Source organism: Triticum aestivum, chromosome 2B (assembly GCF_018294505.1).
Source record: "Triticum aestivum cultivar Chinese Spring chromosome 2B, IWGSC CS RefSeq v2.1, whole genome shotgun sequence".
Taxonomy (NCBI): domain Eukaryota; kingdom Viridiplantae; phylum Streptophyta; class Magnoliopsida; order Poales; family Poaceae; genus Triticum; species Triticum aestivum.
This window is the reverse complement of record NC_057798.1, coordinates 553,159,438-553,173,096: the sequence shown is the minus strand read 5'-3', so window position 1 is coordinate 553,173,096 and position 13,659 is coordinate 553,159,438. Positions and strand designations below refer to the sequence as shown.

At 41.5% G+C, this 13,659-nt stretch overlaps 1 protein-coding gene across 1 annotated transcript; it reads right to left on the bottom strand.

Annotated features, from left to right (window-relative positions):
- Nucleotides 1–566: 566 nt before the first annotated feature.
- On the bottom strand, nt 567–9,607 carry LOC123045993 (isocitrate dehydrogenase [NADP]). The gene is made up of 15 exons (XM_044469256.1): nt 9,231–9,607; nt 9,095–9,138; nt 8,873–8,982; nt 7,732–7,769; nt 6,823–6,900; nt 6,315–6,368; nt 6,132–6,233; nt 5,944–6,029; nt 5,766–5,869; nt 5,259–5,327; nt 5,066–5,181; nt 3,030–3,064; nt 2,804–2,946; nt 2,543–2,665; nt 567–970 (listed from the first exon to the last, which is right to left on the bottom strand). The coding sequence occupies exons 1-15, from the start codon at nt 9,463–9,465 to the stop codon at nt 877–879; spliced, it is 1,431 nt and encodes a 476-aa protein (XP_044325191.1). The 5' UTR covers nt 9,466–9,607; the 3' UTR covers nt 567–876.
- Between the last annotated feature and the right edge of the window lie 4,052 nt (nt 9,608–13,659).

The window sequence follows — 13,659 nt, the reverse complement described above, 5'->3', positions numbered from 1 at the left end:
TCTTCTCTTTCTCTTCTCTTGCTCCGTTTCGTTTCTGTAGCCGGGGAGGCGGCTAAATACGCGGTCAGGCCTCAGATCACAAATGCGTATTTAGTACTAGTACGTACTTTTGCTGTACGGCGAGGAGACTTGCCAATTTCACACGGAAGGCCCTAAATGTAGAAGGCGACCTGCCTTGTTTCAAAAAAAAAAAAAGTAGAAGGCGACCTCACCGGAGACGTGACGGCGACGACTGCGAATCCACCGCCTTCACACCATGGACCCACGCCCACGCATAATGACCTTCCTTGGATAATCTCCGCCGACCACCGTTTGCTACTCACATGTTTTTGAACAATTTTACAGCGAAGGAGACTTCTTTAGTTTCCAGAAGATACAAGAAATTTTCAAATCAAAGAGCACGTAGGACTATGCGCAAAAAAAAAAGAGCACGTAGGACCAATGCAAGTATAAACCATTTGTACTAAATCAGCAACGAGTAATATGGAACGGAGGGAGTACTTTTCATAACACACCACCGCAAAATTTTCGATCAGAAGTGAGAAACGAAAAAAGCAATGTAGAAGTGATAAAAGGGGAGATGGACAGAAGGCTAATAATCTACTACATATTGAAGTCCATTCAAAGTCTTAACTTTAGCCTATGGACCATTATTTACCCAACAAACGCCCAAGGGATATGATCACATATAGCAGATTATTAACACGAAGTTCAGGCCTTACAAAAATTGCTTCCAGACAACGCAACTGGATCGGATCCACCATCTCATCATCTCAATCAAAATACGTGACGAATGTGCACAGCCATAGTGAATTTGAACCTGGTCCACCCAACTCCAGAGGCTTCCACAGAAATAACATATACACATGGTGGAAATTACAACGAGGCTGGTATCTGGATCTTTTCCCGCAGCTGCTGGGCTACAGCATCAATGAATTCTTCGGTGCTCAGATAATGCTCCCTTGTTACCCTAGCAACAACAATACGGAGAAAACAGAATGACATGTTAATGTGTAACAGCAGGAAAGAAGCACAACAGGCCAAACAGAAGCAGCAAACAGTGGCAGCAAGATATTTGACACACTGCCACAAATAAATGTGATTTCTTGCATTTGAAGACATATTGGCCTGTTGACATAAAGTACCAGACAACTCAGAAAGACCATGATGCAATATACTCCCTCGTTCATTTTTGATGAGTAAATTTCTTGAAACTACGCATTGTGATAAAGTAGCAAAGAACAACGTTCTAGCTTATAAGTACCCTCTGTTCACAAATATAAGATGTTTTCGATATTTCAATATGGACTACATACAGACTGAAAGGAGTGAACAAACACACTAAAACGTGTCTATATACATCTGATTCAGAAAAAAGTTAGAACATCTTATATTTGTGAACGGGGGAAGTACCTAAAACTAAATCACATTTGTGTCATGGTTCTAGAAAACCACATTTTAGGATTTCAATGGAATTAACAGGCGTGGCTAGGAACAGTGATAAATCCATGATCGGGCCTGTTATGAAGTTCCACTAGTGCCGTTCATAATTGTGTGCGTGATGAGCTGGCTGTGCTATCAATTGCATTCCATAGTAAATAGTGTGGTTCTTCCGGAAGAGTGGCGCAAGAAGCTGGTTTTACGAAACTTCTCACAAGATTTAGTACTTTCAAAAGAACTGTAGGTTTAAGAAATTTCTATAATCTTATTGAAAATTGTAAGGCGTGGATTCATAGTTAATATTATGTCCTGTCTTTTGGCCATTGTTTATGTCATCCTTTTCTTGAGCATTTACGCATGACAAACGACACAAATTATTCTCACTCATCTCTCCAAAGCACTAAATATAAGGGTAATTTAGTCAACTGTTTACTTCATGGAGGCTTGGAGGGTACTCTGACTAAATTATCCTGCAACAAAGTGCTTTGAAAAGAATGAGAGAGAACAATTTGTGTGGTTAATCATGCATAAATACTTCAGAAAAAAGAATAAAATAAGGAAGGGCAAAAAAAGAGAAAATAGCACTAATGATGCATGCACGCCTTATAGTTTTGAACAAGATTGCAAACAAAAAAAACTTACAAACGAATGGGGAGAGTACAAAACAAAAGACTAAAGGTTTCAGGAACATTCACCAAGATTTTAAAAATAAGTTTGAGAGAGGGGAGCAATTTTTTTGATGAACTGTTGTTTCTTGCAAATTCGGAACTGGGAATAAACACTGTAATCTGCCCCACCCACTCTCATGAGCTAGTGAAAGTGCTACTGTTAAGCAGTTAAAATTCTGGTGCCTATAAGAATATTCGGTCCATTGCAACAGCAATGAATTTTCTGTTTACCTTAGTCACTAATTATCCTCAATAAAATGCTACTGTATTTTTTAGCTGTTTCATTGTTTTATTATTGTCAGTTTGAGATAATATGTTGTTGCTTACAATAATAATATCACTGTGCTTCCAGATCAATGAGTAACCACAAGGATATCAACCAAAAGTTTCTGAAACACCACAAAAACCGAAAACATATACATAAATCAGCTTACTTGGTGCCATGGCTAAGAAGTGCAAGATCCTTTGTCATTTTCCCAGATTCCACTGTTTCAACACATGCAGATTCAAGCTTCTGTGTGAAATCCAGCAGCCTATCATTATTATCCAGCTTTGCTCTAAACAGAGAATAAGTGGTTACTACATAGGCAGGGAAGAATGTGAAAACACTTGAGCTGATTATAAACAAAAGCAGAAGAAGATTCTAGATCTTCTAATTCAAGGGTAAATTTCATCGTCAACACTATTGTGATTACCTATGCTCTAGCCCACGAGTCCAAGCAAATATAGAAGCTATACTATTGGTACTCGTCTCCTGTCCCTTCTCATGTAACCTGAAATGTCTAGTGACAGTCCCATGAGCAGCCTCTGCCTCTAATGTCTTCCCATCAGAAGATAACTGTAGAAGAGGTGCTGTTTAGTTAGTGATCAAATACAATAACATAAATTCCACAGAAAAGCAAAAGGAATAGCATGACTTACCAGAACAGATGACATCAAACCCAGAGAACCAAAACCTGAAACAAGAACTCATCAACAAAAATAGATTGAATATAAAACATGAATGGCAGGACAAATCTATAATACCTAAATAGTTGATCCCCACTAAACCAATTATCTTGACATGCAGCCTAGCCACATCATCACACTTGCCACATCAGTGCTCAGTTTCAAACAACGGCGAGTTTTTTTATGGTAATCACGCACTAATTACTCCATGCTCCACGCGGCCCACCGGCAAAGCTGAACGTTTCTGCGACCTTATCTCTCCCTAATTAACTCCCCCAGTCCCCCACCGGTTGATTTGCACGGATCCTTCTATATATGGCAGAACATCTCCATCATCTCCCCAATTAACGCCCCTACCAACTAATTTTCCATGCCTCCTTTTATATTCTACGACAGATTATCTTCGTCTTGACGTCTTCTATGGCAGATTATCTTCGTCTTCTACACCGCCTCCTTTTATATTCTACGGCAGATTATCTTCGTCTTCTATGGCAGATTATCTTCATCTTCTACACCGAACAAATGCAAACTGGAGATGCGGACCTTCAGTGTGCGCCATGGAGAGGATGGTCATCAACTCATCATAAGTACTTGACGTCATGGCTCTACAAAAGCTCGAACCTGAAGAACCTGCATAGGATGGCCATCGCCGTATTCATCTGCAGGCACATCGACTCCTTTCCTAAGCAGAGCCGCGGCACCGCGTGGAACACCATGAACTTGAACGGCGACGCGCTGCGAAACCTGCCATTTTGTCAATGGTCAATCCACCGCTCAGGCCAGAAGCTAGGGTGTTGGGAGGCCCAATTGTAATCGATCTACCCCATGGACTAGGGCACGTCATTCACCATCCGTCAACATCTTGGTGTTGTTCTGGAGTACTGTTCCTTCGATGGTACCAATGACTTAGCCCCTGAGCCGGTAACTAATCCCTTACATTAATACATAATTATATCTCTCAAATTTACCTCGCGGGGATGTTAATTTTTCTTCATGCATGTATGTTACCGTCATACAAATTATAGTGCTGGGCGAAATTTGGAGTTCCTTATGTATCTCCCAGGCTCCCCCAGCCTCACGCAATCTGATTCATGTGAGGCTATTCCTATTACTCCATGGATCCATTCATAACCTTGCTCGACTATATTACTAATAGTGAGGTTATCCTACATGGTTTCCTGATTGTTTTTTGCCAGGCGCATAGATGAATGAGTCTCTGTATTATTTTCTATCTGAACGATGCATGGTCATTAGTTATTCCTCTGGATCGTCATCTAATTGTGCTATGTAATTTAGTGTGCATGCTGCTTTGTAGGGAGGTGCTTACTAAATCCACACAAGCTTTGAAGCCCTGGATTGAAACGAGGAGCATAATTAGTTTTCTCTATTAAGCATTTGATAACTCAGGTGGTGCTATTTCCACTGAACTGTTTAAAATTTGATTGATGGTGCCCTTGCCAATTGCCTTAATGCTTCCCGCTCTAAACTTATGTAGCACCTACTTGGCTATAATTCCCGCTCTAAAATGCAGAAGGTTGATGTGATTTACAACAGGAGTCACACACAATATCTCCACAATATACCATAAGTATCTCAGAACGAAAATCTGTACATAACCTTTCATATCGTCTCCATTTTAGAATCTTCGTATTAATGTGTATATACACATTGGTTTGTATGTAAATTATATGAGATTAATTATGTCATACCACTATATTTAATAAAAATATCACATGATGCACATTTTGCTATCTTTATAATTACACTCCTAGAACTGTGTCTACTTCAGTTTTTTCATCCTAAGATCATACATCTACTATGCAAACAAATGTATTCAATTTATTTCGTATCATATGTGTAGGACTCAGAGTTCCCGCAGCAACGCGCGGGGCGTCATCTAGTTCATAGTATTAAGCAAGCGTGGTGGCTAACATCATCATGCAGCTTCAGAAAATCTAGAACTCCTTAATTATACTGTGTTGCAAGATCAGGAAGAAAACAATGCAAACCTTGAGCAAGGAAGTCACTTTGAACATCTCCATCATAGTTTTTACATGCCCAGACATATCCACCCTCGCTTTTCACAGCATATGCCACCATGTCATCAATCAACCGGTGTTCATACCTGCATGAATCATGTAGGATCGAATGTAATTTAAGTAGAACTTTACTGATCCAAATCTGGTATAAATTAGCACTAACCATATTGAGTTTTCCTCAAACTTCTCCTTCCAATTTTCTTCATATACCTCCTGAAAGATGTCCTTGAATCTATGGACATTTCAAATTTGTACATGTCAAGTTGGGACTGCTGTATGACAATATGATTAACTGCAAGATTATACTTTTGAAACGCCATCAGAGAAACAAAAAGAAACCACTTGTACTATATATAAACAAGTCTGCACATTCAACGGAAATTATAAGGTTAACGAGAATAGTAAAGATACAGGTTACGAGAGTAGCCTATCATCTTCCAGTTTATTAGAATAATCACTTCACCTACCAATAAGACCTCATCAGAGCACAACAATGAAACCCCATGGCAACTGGATAACTAGTACAATCACAGTTAAGACTTAAGAGTGCAGCATGAAACAGAGTATATAAGAGCATTGAAGAGACTGGTTGGTAGTCCTCGCAACAAAAAAGTGCTTAATGACTCTGGCACAATAAAAATATATCGTAAATAATGGTCATTCCAGATACCTGCCATCATATTTTTTTAGTATTGTGTTCTTGGTGCTCAGATAAAGAGGCCATTTCTTGGACAGGGCCATTGCCATTGATGACTCAGCAAATGCCCTAATAGACTAAAAGAAAGAGCAGAAATTAGCAGAGCTCCCAAGAGAAGAATAGAGTCATGAAATCTAGTTCGCTATCATACCTCATCCACATTATACATTGCTAATGCGACTCCAGGCCCTTTGAAATCATAAACATTTAGCTCCACCGGCTCAGCTCCATCAGGCACTGATTTTCAGCAAAAGAAAGGAGTAGATGAACAAAGGTACAATAGAAGCTTTGATATTAATAGAAAAATTAATAATTAAATGACACGCCAATGGAGCTCACCATAAACCATCTTAAGCTTTCCTGGACCATTAATAATCATATCGGTAGCTCGATACTGGTCTCCAAATGCATGTCTTCCTATGCAAATGGGCTTCTTCCAACCTTCAAAACAAGGTTCCTTCCTTTAATTTGGAAACTTTATTATTTGCTATCATAACCATAATTTCACATATCCGCTCTTACCAGTAAGTATCCGTGGAATATTTTTACACAAGATAGGCTCCCGGAAAACAGTTCCTGTGTGTCATAGTGAAAATGTGAAAGGCAAAGTTAATGGTCATGATCCAGACTATCAATTATATTCTTGGAAGTATGTTTTGTACTTCTTTGTTCAAAGATTATTACTAATACTTTTCATACTATTGTTCCTTTGTGATACCTATGGAAATATCCTGTGGCATTCCATGTTTAGGATGTTACTGTGATATGTATAAACAAATTGACTTCGATAGTTACTTGTAACACTGCAAAAACGTCAAGAAGCCTACCAAAATTTTCAAATGCTACTATGAGCAAATTCTTACAATCTACTCCCTCCGTCCCATAATATAAGACCTTATTATGTCATAAGGTCTTATATTATGGGACGGAGGGAGTAACATTTATAGATTGCCTACCAATTTGGTTCCATATTATTTCATCCAGTAACTACAACACCAAAGGCAACTCAAAGAGAGAGAGATGAACAAACCATTTAGGATGTTCCTGATGGTGCCATTTGGGCTCCTCCACATTGACTTGAGCTTGAACTCTTTGACTCTTGTTTCATCTGCATATAAACACAGAAAAAAGACATTAATCCAACAAAAGGAATGTGTTCACGTTCTTATAAACTGTTCAGATGCACTCAATCAAACTATAGGCACAACGTATCAAACTTCACCATATATGCTCTTCAGCCCATAAAGAAAGTTAAATAATTGAACAAATACACTTACCTATGTGTTTACATCTAACGGATGCAGTACTCTAAGTTAGTAACACAAAATGTAACAGGCAAACAATGCAAAACAAAAGGCATAGAAGATTAAGTTTCACTAACGGATTCAATTCACCTTACAATAGACAAACAATTAGTCCCATACTTATATATGATGTTCTCATTGGAAACTTAGTGAATAAGTATTTGATAGAGAGTCCATAAGCATAAGGGACAATCACTCGATCAGCAATTCAGCACCATGAAAAAAGGTGACATTATAAGAAATGGTGTAAGCCAAAACAAAAGGCCGATACCATCTTCATTAACAGATTGGATAATCCAAACAAGTATTTCCAAATTATATCTCATTTTTGTTGTTCCTCTTGCAATTTATGTCAATAGGTAGTCACTTCCAAAGAACACATCTTATTGTGGTTCTAGACATTCAGGTTAGTATCAAACCATATGTGATCAGCATTCTCATAAATATTTTAAGGTCATGTAAGCCAGCTGATTAGCAAGAAAAGTACAGGCAAGTATGGATAGGCATGTGCCAGGAGCATGCAGGCATTTGACGAAAAACTTAAAAATAAATGTACAAATTAAGCCATGAAATGCATGCATTTTATCACCAAAAAAGAAAAATTAATATGGGATATCAAAGTTAAAGGACTCTACCAGGAGTAATTGTAGCACACTTAACAGCAACATTATACCTGTTGAGAACAGAGAAAAGAGATCGGTAGAGATGAGAAAAGAATGTAAAAACATATTCTTCAAATATGTAAAATATAAAATCCTAGAGCTACACTTTGAACAAGGAAATGCAAATTTATGAAACAAAACTACGATTACCATCACAGTAGAAGAATAAACAGTTTTAGCCTGGAAAACCATCAGTAAAAGGATATGTCATAACTTATTCTGCTTATCCTCTTAATGAAAAGATGTGCAAACATCTCAGGTCAACAAAAAATATGCAATCTCTAAAAAATTCGTTGCATATGAAACTGTGCAACCCCAAATCACAAGCAAAATGGCAGGAACCGAAGAACAAAAGATCCAACACCTTGCTGTGAAGGGGAACCATGAGTGTATGTGACTTGTGACATAGCTATTATGCACAATATTGTCATCCCGGAAACCATTTCCCCATGCATATGGCATACATATGAAGAAATAGCCTTGTCAATGCTTGTTTGAAGGGTGGAATTAGTTGGCTAGGGAAAATTGGGCACATGCAAATCAGAATATATCCAATAAATGGTTCTCATTAAGCCGCTTGTTTGAACATAAGTGAGCCAAGTCAAGTTTTTAAAACAACTTGAATGAGCCAATTCCGTGGAAAAGGGGACAAGTTAAATCCATCAGGTACTGCCTGATAGCAAACCAAAGTTTGCCAAGGGCATTACAAAATTGACGCAATCAAATTAGTCATTCAACTACCGGAAGTGATCCATTTCATTTCAACAGAAGTATCCTGGTCATCATCAATACTTGCAGCTACTAGTAACCTACCAAGCAACATCTCCAAAATTTGACACATGAATGCCAAATGGAGAATTCAAATTCTTCATCCAAAATGCTAAGAAGTCGCTGACATGAGGGATTCAATCAAATACTCCCTCCGTTCACAAATATAAGATGTTCTAATTTTCTTTTGAATCGGATGTCTATAGACACGTTTTAGTGTGTTTGTTCACTAATTTCAGTCCGTATGTAGCCTATATTGAAATGTTCAAAACATCTTATGTTTGTGAGCAGAGGGAGCATATTATAACTGAGGGCAGAAACAGGGAAAGGGGATAAGTATACTTACTTCAAAGTAGCCTCGGCACTCTCGACAGTGACCTTATCATCAGTGGCATCCCGATTGAGCACCCCAAGGTCGAAGTACTTAACATCCAGGTCCAGGTACGGGAAGATAAGCTGCACACAACCCCATGATCCACTCGCATCAGGGAACAAACTGAACTAGCTCTAACTAGTTTACAGCACTAGTGATAAAAAAAACTGCGAGGATCAAAGCAAAATTGCGCACCTTATCCTTTATCATCTTCCATATTACCCGCGTCATCTCGTCGCCTGAAACACAAAAAACGCAATCCACTCGCATGTTTAGTAGTACCGCTGAAGATGGGGAAGGAAGGAGGAGGTGCGACGACGAGGAAACGCACCGTCCATCTCGACGATGGGGTTGTTGACCTTGATTCGGTGCTGCTCGGCCACCGCGGCGGCGGCATAGCAGCGGAGCGAGGCGGCGCGGAACGAGCGGCCGCCCGGGGCGGAGAGGCACGCGAGCGAGGAGGGGAGGCGGCCTCGGGCGGGGTTTAGCAGGAGGGCTTTGGTCGCGGCGGAAGCGGAGAGGGGAGCCATGGCGAGAAGGCGGCGGGGCAGGAGCAGGTGGCGCATAATCCCACCACCCGCCTGCGAAATCGAGGGGTGTGCACGTGGGGGCAGCTCCCGTCGCGCGTGACAGACCGCCGATGTGGGCGCGACGGCGGCTGGAAGACGAGAGGAGAAATTGGATCTTGGTCGAGCGGAGAGGGGCGACTGGAGCGGCCTTGGTCGAGCCGGACGAAAGAGATGGGCCACTAGCCCGCGTGCCTGGCACGTCGGCCATGCCCGGGCTGCGAGCCCAGGCCCACGTGCCGGCCCGGCCCGGCACGGTTAGGACATACTTATTGTTTAGAGGCTTTTAACCTCCTGTTTGTCGCGCTGCAATTCCCATTCAATTGTCGCGTCTATCTTAATTAAAGGAAATAGGGGAGATGGCTCTTAGTTTTGCTTTCTAATCGGTTCACTACGCCGGGAGAACCGATATCAATCAGTTACTGCACTCTTGAGGGGGCGGATAGTTGGATTAATAGAAGCCAAGACATTCTTGTAAGTTGTAAGGCTGGTCATAGTGAGGAGTAACTTAGACTAGTAACATGCATATGTTACTAGTCTATGTTACTACCTCTATAGTGCATAATATCATAGATTAGTATCATAGGTGGTCTCATTTATTGCCATGCATGACACATAGTAGCATCACATTTATTATGTTACGGTATTTACCTATGTTACTATAAGACCTCTCCCAATGTATTGGTGCTAAAGTGGGGTGCTAAGTGCATTAAAATGCTTAGCAACTAATGTCCCCAATGCATCGGTGCTTAGGTTTTGTAGCTAAGCCTTCTCTATTTAATTGTTTAGTAATAAAACTCATTCATGTATTGGTTGGTAGTCTTTTTGTCTAGGTTCACGTGCTTAGCATTGGTTTTTGTTGGGGTCATCATAATCCTCTCTCTCCTCTTTAATTGCTTTGCCACATCATTTTTCTGCCTATGTGGTATCCTTAGCACCTGTACACTGTGAAGCACTGGGAAGGGCCTAATTATCTCTCTCTTTTTTAATTGTCTGCCACATAAGCATGTTTGCGAGTCCCAAGTGCACGATACTACTTATGTTACCCCCACTATGGCCAGCCTAACTAGCATGCAGGCTTATTTTTACCAGATCGCAGTTCCTATTTATCACGTAGATCAATGGTAGTCAACAAAATGCCCAACGGTCGATGCCTGAATTTGGGTTGGCCCAAGTAATGCAACCTACCACTTCCGGTTTGGGGAACTTTCTAGACCGGATTTTTTAATTTCTTTCATTTTTCTCCTTTCCCTTTTATTTTCTTATTTCCTTTTTTGTTTCTATTTTTAAGTTCATTTCTTCATTTGCTTTAATTTTATATTTTGATTTCCATTTCATCTTTTTCTTTTCTTTTTCAATTTGTGAACATATTTTTAATTAGTGAACCTTTTTCAAAATCCTGCACATTCTTTTAAATTTTGAAAATTGTGAATTTTTCCAAATTAAAAAAATCAAAGCATGATTTTTTTTAAAATTTGCTAACAATTTCTACGAATTCACAACATTTTTCGAAATTATGAAATTTTTTTGCAAATAGATGAACATATTTCAAAATCGTGAACATTTTTTGAATTTACAAATATTTCTTTGCGAATTCATGAACATTTTTTGAAATCAATAATATTTTTCGGATTCACGAACATTTATACAAGTCACGAACATTTTTTGAAATCTTGCACTTTTTTTTGAATTAACGAACATTACTTTACAAACTCACAGACACTTTTTGAAATACGAGCATTTTTTGAATTTTCAATTTTTTTACAAGTCATGAGCATTTTTCAAAATCATGAACATTTTTTACCAATTCACGAAAATCATTTGAAATTCATGAATTTTGAAACTGATGAGAGAAAAAAATGAATTCAGGAGATTTTTTTAAGCTGATGAACATTTTTTGAATTTAAGAACATTTTTTGATTCACAAACATTTTTTCAAAAACACAAAAAAATATTGAATTCAAGAACATTTTTTGATCTCACAAACATTTTCTGAATTCAATAATATTTCTTAATTCATGAATATTTGGAAATTTAGTTTTTGATTGAAATCCTGAACATTTTGTAATGAAAAAAAAACAGACAAAAAATAAATAAATAAACAGGGGTACCTGCACGTGGACCAGCCTGAAAGCATGCGCTCGAGGGAGGTGTGCGCGTTTTCCGCCGCGCAGGTCGATGAATAAGAGGTCCCTGATCGGATTCTAGTTCCTCAATTCGATGAAAAGGAGAAAAATGTTGCATAGCCCTAACTACGAGATATGGCCATATGGGGAGGAGACATTGGAGCACAAGCGAGGAATTTTAGTTCGACGAGGTGGGCTCAAGTACTAATTCGAATAGAATTGTGTATCCGTGAGTCAAGAAATAAGGAGAGAGTCCGTGGACACGGATGTGGGAGCCGTCCATTCAACGCTACCCGCATAAACTTCAAACCATATCTCAACAGATCGGACGAAATTCATGCAAAACGGCTGATTTTCATATAAACCATACTACATTCCTTACAATTCGGACATTCTTCATTAAGAAAGGTGGCCGGACCTAAACCTATCATATGGCGGCGCCCATCGTCCACTTCCTTTGTATTTCGCACCGGCAACCACGTCCTTCATCTGCCGTCTTCATGAGCGGCGGCGGGTTTCAAGACAAGGTGGAGTCTCCACTTCTAGCGGGAAGAGTAGAACATGGGAGACTGACCAGCCCACTTGGGACACAATGCGCTGGCGCCTCTCATGCCCTACTCATCCTCGGGAGGAGTCTCTGACTTGTACGTGACCGGTGCTGGTGAACGTGAGGTCGATGATGGATGTGGACAGTCCGTCACTGTCCACCTACCACATGCGCCCTCGAAAGTTGGACGGCGGTGTGTAAGGCGCGCAGCTAGAGAGGTCCTCGACTTCTCGTCCTCGACCACCTGCTCGCCAACGCGTGTGCAGCCGCATCATCGTCCGGCTGCGCCGCCTTTGCGTTTGCGAGCGGCGCCTTGAGCACGCGCAACCTCGTAGAGCGCTCGCTGCTCCGCAGCGAAGTTTGGGTTCGTCGTGGTCATGGCGGCCACGTCCTCCTCGCTTGTGCCCTCGTCGTAGATTTGGCCCTCCGCCAGCCAGTGCAGCTCAAGGAGGAACATGGTGTACCGCTGCTCCTTCTGCATCTGTTGGAACACCAACCTACGGCGACTCCTCCTCCGCCATGGCCACGTCGAAGTGCGCCTGCACCAGCTCCATGGTCAAGCCTGCATGCATAGGGGCGGTGTCCAGCGCGATGTCGTCGTCGGAGCCCGTTTCCATCGTAAGGTCATCGTCGTCGGAGACCTCAGGCGAGTTGGTCGGCATGCCGTGCTCGATCCGCAGGGCGACGGCGGGTTTGCTAAGCGGTTGCAAGGGCGGCTACCTCCTGATTTTACACATAGCGCTAGTGCTTGCGGTCATGGTGGATGTGATGCAAGGACGGAGGATGTGGAGTGGATGTGTTGTGATGTGGAGTTTAACCGGGTGTAGCCCCCTTTACATAGTGGATTCCGATGAGGCCAAGCATCTGGTGCGTCAATGCGCGACGCTGGAGTTGCCTCCTCGGCCAACGAGCCTGCTTAATGGTGGCATATGAACGGACGAGCATTGAACAGGCGTGGTAGATATCCGTCATGTCTCGTACAGTAAACGTCTATCGGGCATTGAACAGGTGTGAACACTGGGGATGCGGCGGGGGCGGCGTTCTCGGCTGTCGTGTTGCTTCAATGCCGGCGCCAGTGAGAGGTCGCGTCCGCTGTGAGCCGGTGTCAATGCGGAGAGGCCGCTCTACATCAGCATAAACGTGGGCAGTTGGCGCCAGACGGGAAGCACGTGGGTGAGGGAGGAGGGTTTAGGGTGGGCCAGGTTAGTCAAGGCGCAGGCGTGGCAGCGGTCCAGACGCTCGCAAAGCCCCCTCCCTCACTTTGTCCCCGGTTTGCGAGGAAAAAACGTTTCCAGACCAGCCTGCGGATCGATGTAGAACCATATTGGATGGCAAAACATGTTTGAACCGTGCAATCCGGATGATTGGGACGGTTTGAGAGTCGGTGTTGGAGATATATATATCTATACAGAACAAGTCGTACGGACACTCGAGTCGTAGTCGTATGTGCATTGATCTCCTATAAAACAAACTACCCGTCCAAAAAAAGCCTGCATTATCGGGCGGGGCTCTTATGTTTTT

Excerpts from the sequence above, each read along its gene's own strand:
- LOC123045993 (XM_044469256.1), bottom strand. The coding sequence starts at position 9,465 with ATGCGCCACCTGCTCCTGCCCCGCCGCCTTCTCGCCATGGCTCCCCTC. Across the intron at positions 8,983-9,094 it reads GGAAGATGATAAAGGATAAG|CTTATCTTCCCGTACCTGGA; the intron begins GTGCGCAATTTT and ends GGTTGTGTGCAG. Across the intron at positions 6,234-6,314 it reads TATTCCACGGATACTTACTG|GTTGGAAGAAGCCCATTTGC; the intron begins GTAAGAGCGGAT and ends CTTGTTTTGAAG.